The following is a 24,214-nucleotide window of genomic DNA, read 5'->3' as shown; positions in this document are numbered from 1 at the left end:
AGAAGATGCTTTCAGAGTCTGCTATACATCTCTTTTAGAGTTTCTCTCAGTCAGACACAACTCTTGTGCCTCTAGACTACTATGCAGCTCTTCAATTCTCATGGTGCTGAGGTTCTTAAATTGTTCAATTGCTACAACAATGTAATAAATTTGAGGTGTAAGGGATATGAGTACCTTCTCATAGAGCGTTTCTCCATAAGCCTTCATCTCATTGGTGACCACAATCACTATGGAGATGTAATATGGTACTTTCTCATTGTTTTTCATGTTGAGATTCTCATTCTCCTTACGTAGACTCTGAAGCTTCACCTACTCCACTGATACATCACCACCGTAGCACCATACTAGTGTATCCCACCCAACCATCGTCGTCATTGAATCAACGATCTTCTCAAACACTTTCGTATCCACTCACTGATGGATATAGAAAAATGCCTTTTGATCCTTCTTCCTCAGTTCTCTTTGCGCTTTCGTTGCATTCCTTGCAACCACCTTGTAATCGTCATTGATGAGATCAAGAACATCTTAAGCGTCAAACAACACATTCATCCACTAGTTTCAGTTCTTTCCATCAAATACTAGAAGCTTTGTGATCAAGCTACCGTTTCCGCCGTTCATCTTTGTTCATGTGCAAATTCGCTCAGATCTCACCAACACTCGTGTTTCCCAATCCCGCAGAATCAAGAAATGTGATTCTGTTCGATTCTAATATTTAATTCATTGTGAATTGAATGAGCAGAAATCAATCACACACGCCTCACGTACACTCGTTTTTCCTTGTGAACTTCACCAAAACTATATATACTAATTATTGGTGCACAAGGTTGATGGTGATGGTTTGTGTGTGTGTGTGTGTGAGAGAGAGAGAGAGAGAGAGAGAGAGAGAGAGAGAGAGAGAGAGAGAGAGAGAGAGAGAGAGAGAGAGAGAGAGAGAGAGAGAGAGTTTTATAAATGAGTTATCTTCCACATTGAATCTTAAGTTCAGTATTTAGACTACCAAACTTAAATGCAATTCAAATTGAATTGAAATGTTTTTTTTTTACTAAATAGAATATTCATTAATTCCAATCGATAGAGTACATTGTTGTAATACAAATTAAGAATCGCCAAAAACAAAATGGATGAATCTGCAAACAAACTCACAACATCCATGTTAATAGCATAAAACAGCAAATTCCATATGCCTACGAATATAACTATGACTATATTGAAATGTCTGAAATATTCATGTCTCCAGATCTGTAGCGTTAATGGTACCAAAGTCATAGATAGGATCTGCACTAGATCGAAACTCATCTTTCAAAATGAAACAAATGAACACTGCGCACAAAGACAGAAAAACAAAATACACCGCACAAAGACGAAAAATCAAAACAAACAACGACACATTAAAATGACGAAAACACAAAAAAAAAAAAAAAAAAAAACTAAATTTGCAACGGCCTTGCATTGTTTCTGTTAATCTAAAATAAAATTGAAATGTTAATCTAAAATAAAATTGATTCTGAATTACTTCTAAGATACTTAACAGAAAGCTAATTAAATTTGCAACGGCCTTGCATTGTTTCTGTTAAAACTTCATCACCTATATAGATGGATGAAGCTTCTCTTTGTAAAGTTAGTTAACACTCAATAATGAAGCTTAGTTTCTCCTCGAAATTCTGTTATCTATAATACCGTCATAGTTAATAAATGGCAGTCTATCACAATTAAAAACCTCATACGTAATTCCTTTCAAAGAAACATGAAAATAGCTTTTGCTTGCTTGCTACTACTTCACATTTTACATCTCACAACAAAGTGCTCTTTTGCTTCTTCATATGTGGAATCTTCTTTTCATAGGCCTTTCCAATTTGGGCCTTCATAATTCACAATTAATTCCTTATAAAAAGTAATTCTTCCATCACCTCCAGAAATTCTGACTTTTTTTGTCCAACACTATCTAGCATTCTGAAAATATATTTTGGAATTTGAAGGAACCTTTCCCAAGTCCTTTTTAAAAGAAAAAGACTTTGAACCAATAGAATAATCTTTTCAAGCTAGTGGGGATTGCTTTGTTGTCACGCATGGATGCATCAATTCTTTAGTTATTATTGTACACATGATATTCTTTTTCATTTTATTTTTTGAAAAAAACCATAGTTTTGTCATTTTACAATATTGCTACCAACATCCATTAGGACACTAGGATGCAACTAACTTGTACCGTACCTTTTATCTAATGAACCCAGGTGCTCTTTTTTTGTAGTCTAGTTTTAGATGATCTAAGACTTTGTAGACTAATACAATAATATAGTTATAACATTGACTTGACTTTAGTTTTCAAGGAATTTTTGACATTTTATTATTATTTCTTTGAAAAATTCCATATAGATCAAAATAAGAAGTTTAGGGTTATGTTTATGTATATGAGTTTGAACTATTAGTTAGATTTTATCCAAAGGATTTAAGGTTTAAAACATCTCTTTGGACAAATGTTGATAGCTCTTTCAAATTTCTTAATTTGATTATCTATAAAGATCGATAAACCTTTATGTGATTTATCTCGAGTTTATTTTCTAATTCGTTCAACTGCGCGGTCCGGTCCAATATGGATTGAATAGTATAAGAAACTATTATAAACAAAAAATAGTAGTGATTAAACCCATGCTTGGTGGGGAAAAGGAATAGGATTCTTCACCATTCATAAAATAATGGGTACCAAATTAAAATACTTGGTTTTCCTAACTAAAAACAGATAGATTTTATAGCATAGAAGTTTCAACACATAACTATTCGAGCTTAGCAGTTTCCCCAAATGCATAGCCACATTTAACGGATGCATTAATTAGCACTAAAATACACAATTTACAAATACATTGGACTATGTTTAAACATAGAAAATCATATACCTAGAAACAATGCACACCAAGTTTATTGGTCAAAGTCAACTTCATCACCACAATGTCCAAGTTGAGAGTTACTAGTATATATTATATGTTTGAAATCCATTATAGAAAAAAAAAATTCTAGTTGAGAAATAACTAGGAAGAAATACACTCAAACCATGTAAACTTTGTAATAAGAGAAAAAGTAAAAAAAAGAATATATACTTAAAACATATAGAAGAGAAGAATGTAGTTATTTTAGTACCAATAATAATGTGTTCATATTCATGGACATCTCACATTTCTTCCTGGACCTCCATAATAAAAGTAAGTTCCCCAAACATTGTTTCTTCCTTCTTTAATATCATAGCAATTTGAATGATCAGATAATTGGTGAATATTTGATAAAGGAAGCAGGTTATTATCCCAATCAACTACTTGTAAGTTTCTAAAATAAGCTGCTTTTCTAAAACCTTCTCCTGAAAAATGTCCACTTCCCATTTGAGTCCCGGTGTGGTAGCCTCTTGATCGCGAATTCACAATTTCTCCTCCAAATTGTACCATGCTTGCATGATTTCTCAAGTGACTAAATATGTTTGCTGGCCAATATCCAACTAGTAGACCTGATCCAAATTCTAGCCACCAATGTCCATGCTTTGGATCCTATATATATACCCAAAAAAATTAAGTGTATGTTATAGCCGTGTCATCGAAAGGGATATAGATAACCCTAATTCATGTTGTTAGTATATTGTGATTGTCAGATTAAGATCATATTGTTTAAATTTATCAAAATCTATATATTTTATAAACCAATCGATCTAAAGCTATTGGTTGGTAATGCCTAGACGGTGTAAATGTAGACATATCCCAACTGCACGAAATTCATTTTTGTGTCCTAACTTCACTAATGTGCATGATTAGACTTAATTATAAAGTATACAGAAAATTGGGCTCTACCATAATGTCGCATTAATGTTCATATTTTTATAACTATAGTAATTGAAGAATTTGCTAGAGTGATAAATGGAGAAGATTAATTTTTTAATAACAAGATTAATGTTCTCTTAAGGGTTAATTACTTAATTAATGCTAATTTTGGATGAAAGTATAGAATAGAAAAAGTAAAGAAGTATCATTGAAGCCAGTTACGGAAAAATCAATGTTAAAAAGCATGAGTTAGCCGAGAAATATTGCTTTAATAAAGGGAGAAAAAAATAAATAAAGATAGGAACATAGCTACCCCAATGAGGGACACTCGTACATGGAAAAAAGCCAGGGAATCTTCCATTTGAATAACAATAACATAAAGAAAATTTCAAAAGAAGAATGGAGAATAAATAAAGTAAACGAAATTATTGCTTCACTTGGACTCAAAGTTTTCAATCCTACATTGCAATTTCCCTGCCTAACTTTTTCATGTCAATTTAAACTAGTTATGAAATATACTAAAAAAATTAGTTTGAAAAGCAAAAAAAGCTCAACAAAACACTTTCAAAAAGATTGTGAAAAGCACCAACCACACTTCTAAATGAATGCGTGTTTAGTGTCTTATATATGTTAGTGTCTGATGCTGATATAACATTGACACACGTAATTACATTCAATTAATTCTATTTTTTTATATCATTACTAGTGTTTACTTATCAGTATCATGTTTGATGCCTGAATCTCTGTCTCGCGCCTGTGACAGTGATTCATAACAAGTAAAGAATGTGATGGTAAAATAGAAGTAATGAAATACTCACTTTCCACACCATTAAGCCAATATCAAACTGTCTTCCATTATAGATTGATCTTGGAGAGATTGCAGCCCCTATAGCAATCCTGTTGTTTGTTTGTATAAATCCCGAACATAGTAAATTGTAGCATCCCGTTGCTTGATACGCATCCGTCTATCAAATTCAAACATCAAATATTTGTAAGATTTAAATGAAAAGAATGAAATTAGAAGCAAGGAAAAATCAAAAGAAGCATGCAATACTTACAGTCCAATAAGTGAAGAATCTCGGATAATTGTCACCATATAACTCAGGACTTACCTGAAAGAAAATTTACATTCTTATTATTAATAACAGAAATAATTCAATTTCTTTAACATCTTCGTAATATTTAAACACTGAACGAAAAATGCGAACATACCTGCCATCCAGCTTCTATTGTATTAAGATCATTACCAAATGATCCAGCAATAACCCAAATCTGTGACAGGCTGAACTCATATTGATCTGTTACTCTTGGTGTCCAAACATTTATACTTGCTTTTGCTCCATAGTATTGTTCTCCATTTACAAAAACAACTGCATGCTGCAATGAAAAATTTTGTGTAATGATGCATGGTGTCCCTTCAAAATTTTAAGTTTCGAAACTCAAATGTTGAAAATTTTAAGTACTAATAATCTATCTCTGAAAAAAAGGCGTGTTCATGTCTGTGTCGGACATATGTGTCGGACGCACTGACACTTGAAATTACATTTAATTTATTTATTTTTTCAAATTATTACTGGTATAAGTGTAGCTATATCAGTGTCGGAATCGTTTTCAGAGTGTCCGTGCTTCATAGTAGTAATAATTTGTAATTACCTCATGACCATTCCCTGCAGAGTCTCTTCTTACACCTCTAGGTTTTCTTCCAAATCTTCTAACAGAACTTGCTCTAAGAAAATCTTGTTCTGTTGTTCTTCTGATTGGAACAGTTCCTTGAGGACATGTGTCACCAGAATCAGTCCAAAGCTGAAAGTTATATGTTGCATTTTCTCCATTGTTGTTGTTGCTGTACCCTTTTGGCCTTTCTGGTGGATCCTGTAAACCTTAAGCCTCTTACTCTCAAATTCAATTCAAGCATTTTATTTAAATAAATAAAAAACCTTAGTCCTTTTACAAGACAAAGTTAAACATGTTACATTGGATGAAAAATGAAATAATTACCAATGGTTTTTGTCCTTTGAGTTTTGGATGGTCAAAAGCTGGTTGTTGATGAGATATAATACAATCTATCACATCTCCATCTGGACTCTGCAACAACAAAAAAAGTAAAAGAATTTAATTCATATCACTGAATCACAAGAAAAATGCATCAGATTCAGCACTTCAGCACTTGTCGTTTCGATTCGTTTTAAAATAAATATTTTAGAAGTAAAGTAAAATAAAATGCCTTGATAGTCTTGATGGGAGGCTTGTTGATCTTCTTCAAGTGAGCTCTGATTCTCTTCAATTTACGCAATGCGAAATCTGGTCTAAAAGTTTGGTTAACATTGTTGGTGTGAGAGACTAGTTGTTGTGATGAAGTTGAATTTATGACAATGGCGTGTGACAAAATTGGGGTAAAAAACAGAAGCAAAGTAACAAAAACAAGTAGAATAGGTGGTAGAGTGTTTTGGGAAGAAGTGGAAGAAGACAATTTGAGGGAATGATTTAGTAAACTTGTTTGTTCTGAGACAAGATGATTTTCTTGTTTGCATTGGTGTTGTCTTGTTGTGAATTGAGGTGAAAAAAATGAGTGTTTCATGTGTTTTTTTGTCAAGGAAACTGAATAATATCCCTTCATGTCCATACAAAACAGAAGAACAATTCCAAGGAGAAAGCCTACACCAAGTTTGTTTTGAAACTATAAACAACCCTTCTATTCTAAATGGTCCTCACTAGAGAGAGAGAGAGAAAATATAATGGTTTTAATATGTTGCTCCCACACCTTGAAAAACTTAAGTACTAACAGCAAACAAATAGACCCACACCCTGTACACATTTTCCAAGATTTACTTTTATTTACCCTTCCAAAGGGTTTGACAACTATGTAACTCTACAATAAGTATCTTAGAAATTCGGAATGAATTATCTAAAATAGTTTCACATTTTTAAAATTTTTAAAGAAAAAAATGATTTATATATAATACTAATACTCAACGTCTTTTTAAAAAAAATAAAGTCGTATGATTTACACATAAAAAATAGATAATACTTTGTAACTGCAGTTTCCGTTGACTTGACGTCAACGGAGAATGAGGGATCAGACTCATATTATCGTATCTTATTCATTAGTTTCGATTTTTCAAATAATTGTTTTTGACATGCTAAAATAGTCTCACATTATTTGAGAAAGAAATTAAAGATAATTTATACATAATCTCACAGTCTTTAACACATTGAAATACTTTTTCAGTACACGTCGTAGCACGCACTTAAAGTCGACCTGAACAAAGTTATTTTAAACTTTTGTATGAAGGAAGTTTGGTTGAAAGTCATTGATTGCCTTACACTACAAGGGTAGACTTAAATTGAACTTTGATTTGGGTATAGCTTCCAATATTGTTGTTGTGTATCCATTGAAGGTTAAGATTTATGTGCTGTCATCCTATACCATGTTCCAATGCTACGGAATAATAATGTGGTGGCTCTCCCCTGGTGATAGCTGCTTTTACTTTCCTCTACTCGTATTATTAATTGCAATTCAAATTTTGATACTGCCAAAGAGAAATCGACTTTATGATTATGGAGCTACCTCCTCTGTTATATGCACCAAACATCAAAGCAACTTTTAATGGACCATGCCTAATAATTATATCCAATGCTACCTAGAGAAGTTACTATTCATTTAATATATTAAACTACATATATGCACTACAGTACTTATTTTTTCTTGCCTCATTTGATAAAAAAAAATAAAAATTATTTAATGTATCATACTTTGGATTTTTTTAAGTACGTATAAACAAAAATATGATAAATTGAATGTGATCACGATGAAATTATTAAAAAAAAATAATAATTTATTATATATAAAAATAGACTCCAATATCTTATACCACATAGTCATATTTTTGTTACATCATTAAAAATTTATGCCACAATTTCAAATATATTGTGACACATCTAAAAACTCATCTTCACTTTTTTAAAAAAATTATTTCTCTATTAAATCTTATGAGTTCAACACCGGATAAGTAAAAAAATCTATTAATTTAACAACTAATTATTAATAATTTTAATATAAAATAATTTTATAAATTTTAAATAAAATAGTTTATATTTTTCTTGCAATCTTTTCATCTATTTCATCATTATTAATATATTTTTGAAATATAAAATTAATTATATCCGTTTATTCAATATAAATAAATAATTTAAGTCAATATAATATAAGTTTTGTTTAGAAAAAACAATACAAATAATTACTTACAAAAACTTTGTTGTTAGATGAAAATATAAAGTAAGACAAAAAATAAAGTATCAGCCTAAATAATTTTACACTAAAATTTCACATTCGAACGACTCAGACTCTATGTAACCAATCATCAACGTCAAACACAGGTCTAAATTGATTTTTCCTTCTATTGTAGAAGAACATTAAAACTGCCAATCTTTCAAGAACTTTACTTGACCTTGATCCAAAAACCTTGATAAACACAAATATCCTGCGCCAAGCTTTTGTTCCACATCGATCTTTACTAAGTCCTACCGGTTCCTTGTCTGATCCTTTGCTCTACCAAAAATGATTGAAAACCTCACAACTTCGTTCAACGTCAACCTTTATACAATTATACAAGAGTATTCAATGGAGTATAGAGAATACTCTTCTATTTATTGGATGCTAATCTTCATATACGATAGATACAAAGTGATTCTTTATTCTGAAGCACACAACAAAACTTTAAAAACATTAGTTTTCTTAATGTACCTTGGATCTAGTACTCACACTCAATCTTTACATTTAAGCACCACAATAATGATTTCTTGGTTTAAGGTTGAAGAAGATGATGGTATATAAAGAATCTCACACAACACAATATAGATCACACGAGAACAACATTTTGGTAAGTGTTTCACAAGGTTGAAACAAGGAGTAAATGTGTTTGAGAGGAATAATACTCTTAAGTTTTTCCAAATATTTGTGAAATGTATTTTTGATATTACTTAATCATAAACAACTCATTCAACAAGTTTTTCAGAATGCGTATGAGTTTATTATTATTGTTTCAATGTTTTGGGGGATAATGTAATGGATGTGCCATTGAAATCACTTTTAGGGATAGAAGGTTTATCATATATAGATAGCCAAATCATTTTATCTATTGATAATAAATATACCTACATGTTATCCCTATAATATGCATAGTTTTCACCTTAAAAATTAATGTCTTAATTGTACGTTCCCTTCGGATCATTGTCACCCATATTATCATCTTTTGAAGTCGCAAGACCTGATCAAAAGACTAGCTCTAAGGTCAATTGTTAGGAGAAATATGGTAGTCGAATAGTCTAGAAAAGGGGGGGGGGGGGTTGAATAAACCATTCTCATAAAGACCAATTTTAAAAAATGTTTGCTTTTCAAAATCAGAGTTTAATAAAATGTTTAATAAATGAGAAAGATAAAATAGATGTGATTGAAATGATTCCTGATAACAACCCTAGATTCAGAAAATAGAACGTCATCACGATGAAATTACTAAATAATAAATTAGTAATTAATCCAAATTTGAATGTACACGAGAAGTGTATTTCAAACTTATTTAATCAATAAGGAGTTTACAAACATAATTTTCAAGTTTAATCACCAAGGACATCATTTATAGGCTTAGTCTAACACATACCTAGTTTTACACAAAAAATTGCTACGAAAACAGTAAATCCTAACCGCATGCAATTTCTAAAAAAACAACAAAACCTAAGTATACAATATCTAAGCAAGAAATAAAAAGAGGTAAGCTTAGAGAGAGAGAGAGTGTGCAAAGTTTATATCGATTCAGCTCATTGGTCCTTTCACCATTGAAATTTTGTAGGATCTTTCATTATTTTGTAAAGTTAATAGAAGATATTTTTGGTACAATGGATAATAAAAAAGGTAAACACAACAATCCAATTGCTTTAGTCAACACATGTCTAAACTGATTTTTCCCTTCTATTGTAACATAACACTGAACTACCCATATTTCAAAATCTTCACTTGATCTTGATTCAAAAATCTTGCTAGACACAAATATCCTCCTTCAAGCTTCCATTGTGCATCGGCCTTTACTGAGTTTTACTGGTTCCTTGTTTGAGCCTTTTTTTTCTACCCAAGAATTATTGGAAAACTCTCAATTTTCATTCTGCAACAACCTTTACACAGTTATACCAAAGTCTTTATGAAGTATAGAGAACACTATTATCTTTGTCTGAAGTCAATATACATAAACCATAAACTCAAAGTGATTCATTATCCTGATACATACAATGAAACTTCACAAAACATAAAACCTTCTCTAATGTACCATGGATCTAAAACTCACACTCAATCTTTTAGTTAAGCACCAAAACAATGATTTCTTGGTTCAAAGTTGAATATGATTATGATTATCTAAAGAATATCACATAACACAATCTAGATCATAAAAGAACAATATTCTAGGAAGTTTTTCTCAAGATTAAAACAAGGAGAAGATGTGTTTGTGAGAGGAAGAACACTATTGGGTTTTTCACAAGATTTGTGAAAATATGGATTTTAGATATTACTTGATCATAAACAACTCACTCAATAAGTTTTTATGAATGTGTATGAGTTAATTATTATTGGGGGAAATTGAAAAAAAAAAGGTTTATATATGTGCTAGAGGTTAAGCACAAATGTGAAAAAAAGTGAAGACTGAGGTGAGTCAAAACATATAGTTATGATTTGAATTATAGAAAAGAATAACTTGAATGAAGGTAATAAATTTGGAAATGGCAAGCTTTGATTTGAATCATGATGTGATACTTGTGATTCGATTCAATCAATTAATTGACATGGTTATTTTTTTAAAGTTTATTCAGTCATGAAGTCTTCTTATTCGAGTTAAGGAATTTCTTGATTTGAATCAGAAATACATAGCCAAAATCTTGATTTACAAATGATTTTTTATTTCAATTAGCTATATACTTTATTTGAATCATGCATAAAAAACAACCTGTTTTAAGTTTTCTAACTTGTGATTCAAGGCACACATATGCCTAACTTTGAACAACTTGTTCTTGATAAAAAAACACATTGAAATGGATCAAATCTAACTTATTAAATATAAGTGGAGACACGAAGTACAATATATAACGAATGATCAAATTACTTTGTTCCTATCTACCATGAGCCTCATATAGCATAAATCAAAGACAAGAATGAAGTTGTTTGTCAAAGAAGACAGTCGTCCATAAAAAAATTAAGCGATAAATTGTCGACAAATTCAAAGTGAACTCAATATTAAGAATTTGTAGTCGATTGTTAACAATGTAAAGATTGGAAGAGTCGTATAAGGGAAAAGGTATAACAAAATGCCACAAATACAAAATGCCAAAGTGTATAAATGCTCCCTCGTGTATCCCCTCCCCCTAATTGCCCCAACAAATGATATTATGAGCCCTTGATTCGAGTGGAGGGACTGACTTACTTGTATCGATATGCCCGTAGGAGATGTCCCGTTAAAAAGTGTCAATGACGGTATAAGTGTATGTGGATAAAAGAGCTTCTTCTTGAGAGGAAACATTGTGGATAAACTCACACTTGAGGGTGAATGTTGAAAAAGAAGTACAAATGTGAGTAAATATGGAGACGTCAATATTTATAAATGAGAAAATTTATATTTCTATCACCTTAAAATTTTGAATGAATATGTAGTGTTTCTCTCATAAATATGTGTTGTTCAAAAAAAATATCTAAACATTTATAAATATTTATAAATATGATCTTCGCGTGTTGATCCTGAATTCTCATACTAACTTATATTAGTAAAACTTTATTTTTCTAGATAATTTCCTTGCTGTTTTTTCTTCTTCTTTTTCCACATGTAAAAAAACTAAAAATACTCAGCAAACAATTATACATACTACGCCCTTACAATGTCGGTTAGAGTGTGTTGTGTAGTTGTTGCTTTCACCTCTTTATTTATTAAGTTTCCTTATTTGTCATAAACATAACATTAAATAACACTTAATTTTGTATTCTGTGAGTAAATCGAAACGAAGTGAAGTTATGTTAAACTATATGTCACAAAACAATGACCAAATTAAACTAAGTAGTTTGACGGAAGACTATTTACGATGTTTTCCAAATTCAACACCCTACTTTTTCACTTTTTATACTCCACATCATCTTCTCTCTCTTCCACCTAATAATTCAACACACATTCAACTTTTACTCACTACAATAGTTTTGTTTAATAAAATTCAACACCCTACTTTACCACCATTCACAACACACTAAAAATTCAAATAGTCACAACAACCAATAGGATTTTGCAAAATATTGTATGTGGCCCCCACTCTCATTCATTCAACATGTTGAATTCTTTCAACACAAAGTAATCCACATCATATTAAACAAGCTATTAAACATACCATTGCATGAATTCAACAGTTGAAAAAAAATTTCAACACCCCCATTGTACATAGTCTAAGAAATAAAATACCGTTAAGTTAAGTGATGTCAATGGACGGTCAAAAGAGTCAATAAACGGCAGTATGTACCATGTACCGACGAATGACAAATCATCTAAGCGGTGGGACCCGGGAGCTTTCTTGTTAGTCTGTCTTTTAAGAATTAAAGAGGTTACTTGTTGGTTTTTTTTTTTTTTTTTAAATTGAAATTTGTTATTTTACTCTATTACACGATACAAAATAGTAATGTTTATTATTTTTTTTAAATATTTGGATTGTATTTTTTTTTTACTTTTAAAAAAATAATTCCAAAAAATATTAACTAGATACAAAATAGTAGATTCTTTTTCCAAAAATAATATGATTTTAATGTTATGGTAGATAAAAAAGAAATCTAAAAATTAATTTAGCAATTGAAAATAAATATACAATCATTGATCCAGAACACAACACCTCTAATTTTAACTCTATATCATTGTTATTATTATACTTTTAACATTAATTTATGAGATTAATATAAAAAATTATACAATTAATACATCACAATTTTTAACTATTTTATAAGTGATAAAAATAAAAGTAAATTTTAATAAAAATATAATGGTTACAATTAATTAATTACGCTGTTGATGTATTTTTTAATTTATTTACTAAATCTAATTAACTTGTTTAATACTTTTTAAAATATAAAATAATTTAAAAAGAACTGCTCTTATATGTTTGATATTTAGTTAAATTATAGTTTTGGTCCCTATTTTGTTTGATTCACGAATATAGTCCCCCTATTTTAAATTAAAACAGTTTTGATCCCCCTATTTTATATTTAAACCGTTTTGTCCCCCTCTCATATTTTTTAAATCAAAATCGATGAGATTTTTTATTTTTTAACTTATATTTTTATCTACGAAATTCAATAATAAGTTTATATACAATGATTTGTCGTGTTTTACAAGTAATTTGTCAATTAAAAAGTGAAAATATTGTTAATTTTAAGCAAAAAAGTATGAAAGGGGAATCAAAATTGTTTAAATCTAAAATACGGGAACCAAACCTGTTTAAATTTAAAATAGGGAAACCAATTTTGTGAATCCGAGAAAATAAGGGGGATAAAAAGTGTAATCAAGCCTTGATATTATGATGAGTTTATCAAATTTATTATTATTATTATTATTATTATTATTATTATTATTATTATTATTATTATTATTATTTTGTGTGTAAGCAAGAATTTGATTAATGGGAGAACTAAGGGTTCTCCAACCTTGAAACACAAGAACGGAACAACTCCGACAAAAAAAAAACGATATTACAAACCAATTACAATTACGACATAAAAGCTAAAGGATCTTTGCTAAAATCGTAAAAGTTACAATTGGGATAAGCAATATCGCCCAAGACAGACCACCTCCATATCAAAATTTTGATATTCCAAACTATATTGTTAATATTCCAAATTTCGTTTATAAAACAAAAGTCGTTCCTTGTCAACCAAATAATCCAACAAGTGGCTAACCAAAACACCCCCAATTTGTCAACTCTGATGCCTTTTACCCGCCCCATGGAATACCATTCCATAAAAAAAGAAATACAATCAATCTCCTTCCATTTCGGGTAATCCACCCACTCACCAATTTCCTTACAAACAACCTTAACCACATCACAAATCAAATTTATTATGAATTTGCAAATTATGATGGATAGTCTTGATTTTTACATGTTAATGTTGAACAATATGTAAGTTAGATGATTCATTAAGCTAATGCTTTAAAATTTGAATTGAAGATGTGATTTTCTGCATGGTGAATTTAGGGTTCATTTGTTTTAGTTTAAAAAAATATTTTTTTTTAAAATTTGTTTAAATAGTTTAAAAAAATTTGTTTTAATCCCACATCGAATAATATATGGCCTGAATATGTCCTTATAAGTGAGGACAATCCTCACCGTACAAGCCGGTTTTGTAGGGTTGAGTTAGGCCTAACCACATTTCTTTACAACGTCTATAAAATTTAACATCAATCAAAACTTATTTATATAATAATAGTTTTCAATCTAACAGTAGATTTTATTATACGAATATGTAGTAAAGAATTATCAGATGTGTCATGATATTAAGTTTGACACCTTGATGTCATTGGATTATATATATATATATATATATATATATAGTCAGATCAAATGACACTAAGGTGTCAATGGTTAATAAAAATTTTCAAAAATAATTAGATTAAATGATCAATTAAATTCATTTGATTATATATATACATATATATATATATATATATATATATATATATATATATATATATATATCAAATGACACCAATGTGTCAAATTTATTACTATAACACCTTCAATAATTCTTTTTTAGATATTCGTGTAACAAAATCAACCGTTAGATTGAAAGCTAATATCATATAAATCATGTCTACGAAATTTCACATCAATCGGTAATTATTTGACCTTAGTAAAGTTTCATAAGACGTTAGTTTTTATGATTCTCATTGACATGTCAAATGATTATGGATTGATGTGAAATTTTATAAACATGATCTATATGATAATATATTTCAATCCAACAATTAATTTTGTTATTCGAATATCTAAGAAAGGGTTATCAGAGATTCAGGAGCATCCACCACAACCACTTACTTAACGATGCTAAATTCACAAGCCTAAGATACTCACCCCCAAACCCCCACCCTCTTATCCTTACCCATATCCTCTCACTTCACCCAAACAACCTTGTTATCCCCTTTAGACCCCCTAGAAAAACTATCTTAACATACCTACCAACTTTTGCCACACTGAGATGTGCATCTTCATAAAAGACAAAAAGAACACTCGACCAAGGGGGCCGAGTTCGACACCGAATTCAACAAGACCACCCTCCCCCAAGACTAACGAACCTATTCCACCAAGAAGCCAACCTTTTAGAGACAAGCTTAACCAAAGGGTCCCAGGTCCCTGACTTCCTCGGTTTCGCATCCACCAGAAGACCTAAATACTTAAAACAAAGGGACCCTACCTAACAATGTAGATACTCCTCTATCCTATTTAAAAATGTCCTACTCACATTGATAGTTAACTGATTATCCATCGACAGGACACCCACAATAACTGTATCTTCAACGTATAAAGGTGGGTCAGCAGAACTCCGTCATTCCCAACCTTAAATCCTTCAAAGACTCCCTCAGAGACAACTTTCTTCGACAAAGCACTAAGACCATTGTTGTGAATTCAATGCCAAGAACAAAGTATAAAACAAGGGATGGATAAAGAACAAGGAAGAAGAACACAAAAATTGGTTATAACTGCTATTCTTTAACTTTCTCTTAGAAAACAAGATTACAAGTTTACAAGAATAACAAATAACCTCTCTCACCCTAAATCAGGATTTGTTGCGTGTGCAATGATGAGAGACTAGTATGCTATTTATAATAAAACCTAACATACTAACTAATTGGCTTTTTCCATAAGGCCCATTACACAAGCCAACTTAATAAACAAGCTAACTTAACAAATTAGGGTTTAAACACTAAACCTAATTTAACATGCTAACAACCCTAAAATCTTCGACACAAACATGTGAATAACCTTCGACTTCATGCTCAATCCTGTCGAACCAAGAAGCTACCCTTCGACCATACTAGAGTTTGATCTAATATCTCACAAATCTCCACCTTGGACCTAACTCTACAACATCAAGGGAACAAACTAGCTTTCTTTATGAAGCTTTATCAACTGCATGCACTGGAAAAACTTGCAACTCGGAAATGTCTTTGTGATCATATCAACAACATTATCCTCAGTCAAAACCTTCAGCACTTGGACTTCTCCATGCTCGATTACTCCTCTGACGAAATGAAGCCTCACATAATTGTGCTTAGTTCGCTCATGATAGGCTCCTTTACCTTGAATTTTCATCTCCTTAGCAAAACCTTCAAGCCACAATGCTTCTTTCACAGCTTCAGTTAGGGCAATATACTCCGCTTCAGTGGTTGATAGAGCAACAACCTTCTGAAGTGTTGCTTTCCAACTAATTGTTGTGCCAAACATACTGAAAACATATCCAAAAATAGACTTTCTAGAATCCATACAACCTGCATAATCAGAGTCGACATATTCTTCGATTACTGCTTTACTATCTTCACCCAAGGCCGTACCATAAATTAGGACCCTGTTCAGAGACCCATTTATGTACCTTAAAATCCACTTCAATGCTTTCCAGTGAGCCTTTCCAGGATTCGCCATGTACCTGCTTACAAGACTTACTGTATATGCTATGTCGGGTCTAGTACAAACCATAGCATACATCAAAGAACCAACTATATTAGCATATGGGATGCTGTTCATATAAGATCTTTTGACATCAGTACTGGGACACAGATCAATACTCAGCTTGAATTGAGGGTTTGTCGGAGTCACAATTGGCTTCAAATTCGACATACCAAAAATTTCGAGAATCTTTCGTAGATATGCCTCTTGAGATAAGCATAACTTTGACTTCTTTCTATCTCTTCGAATGTCAATTCCAAGAATCCTTGAAGCAGCTCCTAGATCCTTCATATCGAACTCCTTATTGAGTTCAACCTTCACCCTCTTTACATATTCGACGTTGTTGCTTGCTATGAGAATATCATCCACATAAAGCAACAAAATAACAAATGAATTACCATGTCGAAATATGAAGTAAACACAGTGGTCGAACTGACTTCTAATGAAACTTATGCGTGCCATGAACTTGTCGAATCTCCTATTCCACTGAGGAGATTGTTTCAGCCCATATAAAGATCTCTTTAGCTTGCACACATAATCTTCCTTCCCCTTTTCGACATACCTTTTAGGTTGCCTCATCAGGATCGTTTCATCTAGATCACCATACAAGAACGCAGTCTTCACATCTATCTGTTCCAGTTCTAGGTCGAACTGTGCCACCATGGCAAGCAACATTCGAATGGACCTATGCTTCACAACAGGAGAAAACACATCATTAAAGTCGACACATTCTTTCTGAGTGAAACCCCTTGCAACTAACCTTGCCTTGTATCTTTTCGACGTCACTCCTTCAATTCCTTCCTTAACTTTGAAAATCCATTTACAGTTGAGTAACCTTGCCTCGGCAGCTTTCTTGATCAGTTCCCAAGTGTGATTATCATGAAGAGATTTCTTCTCATCATTCATGGCCTTCAGCCATTCAGTCTTATTTTGACTCCTCATAACTTCCTTATAGTATCTAGGTTCTTCATCTAGAACCTCATTTGTAGAGATTAAGGCATAAGCTATAAGATCTGCATACCCAAGTCTCTGAGGTGTCTTGATGACTCTTCTCTACCTATCTCTTGACAATAGGTAGTCATCGACAGTTTCCTCAACTTCCTCAGCATCTTCTGCTTCTTCTTCGACTTCATTTGGAATATGCTATTCATCATCAACTTGCTCCACCTCAACAGGAATCTCTACCTGTTCCAGCACTTCTGCACTTCGACCATCATCATCATCAATTTTCTTGGAAGCCATCTCAGCTTCATTGAAAACTACATCTCGACTCTTTCTACACCTCCCGTGACCTGGCTATAAGCACCATAGCCTATAAGCTTTTACTCCTTCAGGGTATCCCTTGAACATGCATTTAAGAGCTCTAGGTTCGACCTTGTCTTGCCTAATGTGAGCATAGGCTACGCATCCAAATACTCTCAGTTTGTCGAGATCTGGTGGATGTCCCGACCAAACTTCTTCAGGTGTCTTCATATCTAACGCTGTCGAAGGACATCTGTTTATCAGATATGTTGCTGTCGAAACAGCCTCAACCCAAAACACATTCTTTAATCCAGCACTAGTCAACATGCATCTAACTCTCTCCAAAATAGTTCGATTAAACCTTTCAGCCAAACCATTTTGTTGTGGAGTAACTGCAATAGTTCTATACCTTGCAATATTAGAGGCAACACAAAAACTGTCAAACGCCTCATTGCAAAATTCAAGGCCATTATCGGTTCTCAACCTTTTGACCTTCCTGTCAGTCTGATTTTCGACCAGAGTCTTCCAACTTTTGAAATTCTCAAAAGTTTCATCATTAGTCTTCTGGATGAATACCCATAACTTCCTGGAATAGTCATCAACTATGGATAGAAAATACCTTGCTCATGAATGTGATGGACACCTTGCAGGCCCCCAAAGATCACCATGGATGTAATCAAGGGATCCATGTGTTCTTTGTTTGCCTTTGTTGAACTTCACTCTGCAAGATTTTCCAAATACACAGGGTTCACAAAACTTCAGCTTTTCGACTTTGTCTCCACCAAGGAGATTTTATTTCCCTAATTCGACAAGACCCCTTTCACTGACATGGCCCAATCTCATGTGCCAGATTTCTGTCTTCGACAAAGGTTTCGTGGCTGCAACATTTGTCAAACCACTTACAACTTCAGTCTCAAGGGTATACAAGCCTTGTTTCTTCACGCCTCTCAAGACTTCCTTCGACCCCTTCATGACTCTTAGGATACTTTTCTCTCCTTGGAAAACATATCCTTTCTTGTTGAATTCACAAAGAGAAAGAAAATTTCTCTTCAAATCAGGAACATACCTGACTTCAGTCAACAACCTTATTGACTCATCATGGTGCTTGAATCTCACAGATCCAACACCTGCAATCTTTCAAGCTTTGTTGTTTCCCAGCAGGACTGATCCACCATCTTGATCACATAGTTCCTCGATTAATTTTTTGCTTGGAGTCATGTGTCAAGTGCAACCTGAATCCATAATCCACTCTCTTCTCGAGTCACTGCTTGAAATCACAAGAACATCAGATGATTCAAAATCATCTTGAACAATGGCTGCATTGCCATTATCTTTACCTCCGTGATCTTTCAGGCGTTTAGGGCACACCTTTCTTGTGTGACCCTCCTTCTTGCAATGATAGCATCAAATGCCAGATGCTTCGTCGCTTTAAGACTTTGATTGGCTTTTGCCCTTCTTGTTGTCGAACTTGCCCTCCTTTCGCAAGAATTTTCCCTTAACGGCCAAACCTTCACCAACAGTCGAAGGTTTATGCTCCTTTCGTTTGTTCAAGTCCTTAGAATACAAGGCTGATTGAACTTCTTCAAAGGTCAGGGACTCCCTTCCATAAAAGAGAGTTTCTTTGAAGTGAACATGTGATCGAGGCAAAGCGCACAATAGTAACAACGCTTGATCTTCATCATCGATCTTCACATCAATATTTTCAAGATCAAGAATCAGCTTGTTGAACATATCCAACTGCTCAGCCAACACTTTGTCTTCAATCATCTTGAATGAATACAAAGCTTGTTTCAGGTAGAGTCGATTTACCAGCGATTTGGTCATGTACAAACTTTCAAGTTTCGCCCATAACCCTGATGTCGTCGTCTTCTTTGATACCTGTCGAAGAACCTTATCACTAATGCTCAACAGAATCACGTTGTATGCTTTCTCGATCATAGTCGTCTTCTCCGCTGCCGTTAATTCAGCATTCATGGCTGCCTCTCCCTTCAACACTTCCAAGCAACCCTGCTGAACCAGTAGGGCTTTCATCTTCAAGCGCCACAGACCAAAATCATTCACTCCGGTGAACTTTTCAATCTCATACTTAGTTGAAGGCATCTTCTCCATGCTCACCGCACCAATTTGTTATGAATTCAATGCCAAGAACAAAATATAAAACAAGAGATAAATAAAGAACAAGGAAGAAGAAGAACACAAGAATTTGTTATAATTGCTATTCTTTTACTTTCTCTTAGAAAACAAGATAACAAGTTTACAAGAATAACAAATAACCTCTCTCACCCTAAATCAGGATTTGCTGCGTGTGCAATGATGAGAGACTAGTATGCTATTTATAATAAAACTTAACATACTAACTAATGGACTTTTTCCACAAGGCCCATTACACAAGCCAACATAATAAACAAGCTAACTTAACAAATTAGGGTTTAAACACTAAACCTAATTTAACATGCTAATAACCCTAGCATCTTCGACACAAGCATGTGAACAACCTTCGACTTCATGCTCAATCCTGTCGAACCAAGAAGCTACCCTTCGACCATACTAGAGTTCGATTCAATATCTCACAACCATCCACCACTAAAAGAAACTCGAAGGGAGCTAAAGGATCTCAATGCTTTAAACTTCTTTGAATACTAATTTTCTATGTAGAACTATCGTTCACAAAATACTTTCTCTTAGAAACTCTAGCCATATCTAAAATCTCATTAAGCGCAATCATACCATTCACCAAATTTTTTCTTGACAAAAATCGACTGCTGAGAAGAAATAACCTTCCTTTAAAAAATATATATATATGTTTTTCTAAAAATTGAGTGAACTGCACATAAACTCTTTCACAAAATAATGTGTTTGAGGATTTTTATTTTGTTAGTATTTTGTAATTTTAAATTATGGAAAAACTAAGACCATCAAAAGTGTTTTAAAAGTTAAGAATCTTTTACACACGTCTTAAAGGTCTGCATGTTACTAGGCCAGTCAAAGTTTTGGTTTTGATTTTTGATCAAATTATTACCATTATGTAACAAATAATTAATTAAGCATAATTAGGCCAAATAGACAGAAATATATTCTGCCCTACCTCACCTAGCTTATGAAGCTAGTAAATTCTCTTGGACTGAGAGTTATGGTCACTAATTAAGCTAGTTTTGTGTATTGTATAGTGAAACACAAAAGCATGGGCCCAAACATTGCTTATCTTTTAATGGTTGTGACAGGGTCATGGTGATGCTTCCCACTTACAGTTCTTCCTCTTCTTTTCTTGTTCTTTATTTGATCTATTCTTTTCACAAACTCCCACTCACTCTCTCTCACACTCATACAAAATGGATCTTGAAATGAAATAACATACTCGAGAATAAGCTGTAGCAATCAGCATCAATATTCTTCAACAGTGAGTGCATTATACTTATTTCAATGAATTTTGCTATTAAAACAAATAAATGGATAAAATTTCATTTGAAAGAATAAAGAGATTAATTAAAATGAAATGTATTGAACCAATATTGCATGCATGCCTAGAATTTATTCAGAATTCCTATGATTGTATGGCTTTAGCTATATAGAATCAACTGGCTCGATTTCGCTAAAGGCTGCCATGCTTTTTAAAAGAATAAGTATCATGTGCAATTTAAAATTCAGAGAGAATAAATATAATAATATGCACTAACTGCAAAAAATATTCTCGTAAAGAAAACAATGCAAGAATATTTAGAACAATCATTCAGTCTTATCTCTCACCATATAAAATGTTTGTTAAGATATTTTAAGATGTAATATAATAAAGTCTCTGTAAAAAAAAAATAACCGCACGATAAATAGGTTGAAATATTTTTTTTAATTATTATGTTCTAATCGGAGGTGGTCCTGAGCATGGGCTCGTGGGGCGGGAGCCCAGGGCTCCAAAATTTTAGGGCACCCAAAATTTTTTTACACCCTATATATATTAAAAGATGTGAGATATTGGATCGAACTCTAGTATTGTCGAAGGGTAGTTTCTTGGTTCGACAGTTCGACAGAGTTAAGCATGAAGTCGAAGGATTGTTCACATGCTGGTGTCGAAGTGTGCATGCTGTAGTCGAAGATGGGTCTAGCATGCAGATGTCGAAGATGCTAGGGTTGTTAGCATGTTAAATTAGGTTTTAGTGTTTAAACCCTAATTTGTTAAGTTAGCTTGTTTATTAAGTTGGCTTGTGTAATGGGCGTTGCTGAAAAAGCCCATTAGTTAGTATGTTAGGTTTTATTATAAATAGTATACTAGTCTCTCATCATTGCTAAGCTGCAAATCCTAATTTAGGGTGAGAGAGGTTATTTGTTATTCTTGTAAACTTGTAATCTTGTTTTAAGAGAAAGTAAAAGAATAGCAGTTATAACCAATTCTTGTGTTCTTATTCTCTTCCCTAATTCCCTATTATACTTTGTTCTTGGTATCGTTTTTCACAACAAATTGGTGCGGTGAGCGTGGAGAAGATGCCTTCAACAAAGTATGAGATTGAAAAGTTCACCGGAGTGAATGATTTCGGTCTGTGGCACTTGAAGATGAAAGCTCTACTGGTTCAGCAGGGTTGTTTGGAAGCGTTGAAGGGAGAGGCAGCCATGAATGCAGAATTGACGGCAGCGGAGAAGACAAATATGATCGAGAAAGCACACAGCGCAATTTTGTTGAGCCTTGGTGATAAGGTTCTCCGGCAAGTATCAAAGGAGACGACGGCATCAGGGTTATGGGTGAAACTTGAAAGTTTGTATATGACCAAATCGCTGGTAAATCGACTCTACCTGAAGCAAGCTTTGTATTCATTCAAGATGATTGAAGACAAAGTATTGGCTGAGCAGTTGGATATGTTCAACAAGCTGATTCTTGATCTTGAAAATATTGATGTGAAGATCGATGATGAAGATCAAGCGCTGTTACTATTGTGTTCTTTGCCTCGATCACATGCTCACTTCAAAGAAACTCTCTTGTATGGAAGGGAGTCCCTGACGTTTGAAGAAGTTCAATCAGCCTTGTACTCTAAGGACTTGAATGAACGAAAGGAGCATAAACCTTCGACTGTTGGCGAAGGTTTGGCCGTTAAAGGAGAACTCTTACGAAAGGATGGTAAGTTCGACAAGAAGAAAGGCAAAAGCCATTCGAAGACTTACAGTGGCGAAGCATCTGGCATTCGATGCTACCATTGTAAGAAGGAGGGTCACACAAGAAAGGTGTGCCCTAAACGCTTGAAATATCATGGAGGTAAGGATAATGGCAACGCTGCCATTGTTCAAGATGATTTCGAATCATCTGATGTTCTTGTGGTTTCAAGCAGTGACTCTAAGAAGGAGTGGATTATGGATTCAGGTTGCACTTGGCACATGACTCCAAACAAAGACTTGTTCGAGGAATTATGTGATCAAGATGGTGGATCAGTATTGCTGGGAAACAACAAGGCTTGCAAAATTGCAGGTGATGGATCTGTGAGATTCAAGCTCCATGATGAGTCAATAAGGTTGTTGACTGAAGTCAGGTATGTTCCTGATTTGAAGAGAAATCTGCTTTCTCTTGGTGAATTCGACAAGAAAGGATATGTTTTCCAAGGAGAGAAAAGTATCCTAAGAGTCATGAAGGGTTCGAAGGAAGTCTTGAGAGGCATGAAGAAACAAGGCTTGTATACCCTTGAGGCTGAAGTTGTAAGTGGTTCGACAAATGTTGCATCCACGAAACCTTTGTCGAAAACAGAAATCTGGCACATGAGATTGGGCCATGTCAGTGAAAGGGGTCTGGTCGAATTACGGAAACAAAATCTGCTTGGTGGAGACAAAATCGAAAAGCTGAAGTTTTGTGAACCCTGTGTACTTGGAAAATCTTGCAGAGTGAAGTTCAACAAAGGCAAACAAAGAACACATGGATCCCTTGATTACATCCATGCTGATCTTTGGGGGCCTGCAAGGTGTCCATCACATTCAGGAGCAAGGTATTTTCTATCCATAGTAGATGATTATTCCAGAAAATTATGGGTATTCATCCAGAAGACTAAGGATGAAACTTTTGAGAATTTCAAAAGTTGGAAGACTCTGGTTGAAAATCAGACTGGCTGAAAGGTCAAGAGGTTGAGAACCGACAATGGCCTTGAATTTTGCAATGAGGCATTCGACAGTTTTTGTGCTGCCTCTGGTATTGCAAGGCATAGAACTACTGCAGGTACTCCACAGCAAAATGGTTTGGCTGAAAGGTTTAATCGAACTATTTTGGAGAGAGTCAAATGCATGTTGACTAGTGCGGGATTAAAGAAGGTGTTCTGGGCTGAGGCTGTTTCGACAGCAACATATCTGATAAACAGATGTTCTTCGACAGCATTAGATATGAAGACACCTGAAGAAGTTTGGTCGGGACATCCACCAGATCTCGACAAACTGAGAGTATTTGGCTGCGTAGCCTATGCTCACATTAGGCAAGACAAGGTCGAACCTAG

At 33.5% G+C, this 24,214-nt stretch overlaps 1 protein-coding gene across 1 annotated transcript; it reads right to left on the bottom strand.

The window, feature by feature from the left end:
• Positions 1–2,557: 2,557 nt before the first annotated feature.
• On the bottom strand, positions 2,558–6,557 carry LOC131636107 (protein neprosin-like). The gene is made up of 7 exons (XM_058906760.1): positions 6,022–6,557; positions 5,796–5,882; positions 5,451–5,669; positions 5,010–5,174; positions 4,856–4,909; positions 4,616–4,762; positions 2,558–3,530 (listed from the first exon to the last, which is right to left on the bottom strand). Exons 1-7 carry the CDS (start codon positions 6,418–6,420, stop codon positions 3,153–3,155), a joined length of 1,449 nt encoding a protein of 482 aa, XP_058762743.1. The 5' UTR covers positions 6,421–6,557; the 3' UTR covers positions 2,558–3,152.
• Positions 6,558–24,214: the final 17,657 nt, after the last annotated feature.

Source organism: Vicia villosa, linkage group LG1 (assembly GCF_029867415.1).
Source record: "Vicia villosa cultivar HV-30 ecotype Madison, WI linkage group LG1, Vvil1.0, whole genome shotgun sequence".
In the NCBI taxonomy this organism is placed as follows: Eukaryota; Viridiplantae; Streptophyta; class Magnoliopsida; order Fabales; family Fabaceae; genus Vicia; species Vicia villosa.
The sequence above is the reverse complement of the archived record's forward strand: the minus strand, read 5'-3'. Positions and strand labels throughout refer to the sequence as shown.

What these genes read in the sequence shown, in the direction of transcription:
- LOC131636107 (XM_058906760.1), bottom strand. Translation starts at nt 6,420, where the DNA reads ATGGACATGAAGGGATATTATTCAGTTTCCTTGACAAAAAAACACATG. An exon ending in CTGCAGGGAATGGTCATGAG is followed by an intron (nt 5,175 to 5,450) that starts GTAATTACAAAT and finishes TTTTCATTGCAG; the next exon opens with CATGCAGTTGTTTTTGTAAA. An exon ending in GATTCTTCACTTATTGGACT is followed by an intron (nt 4,763 to 4,855) that starts GTAAGTATTGCA and finishes TGAATTTGATAG; the next exon opens with ACGGATGCGTATCAAGCAAC.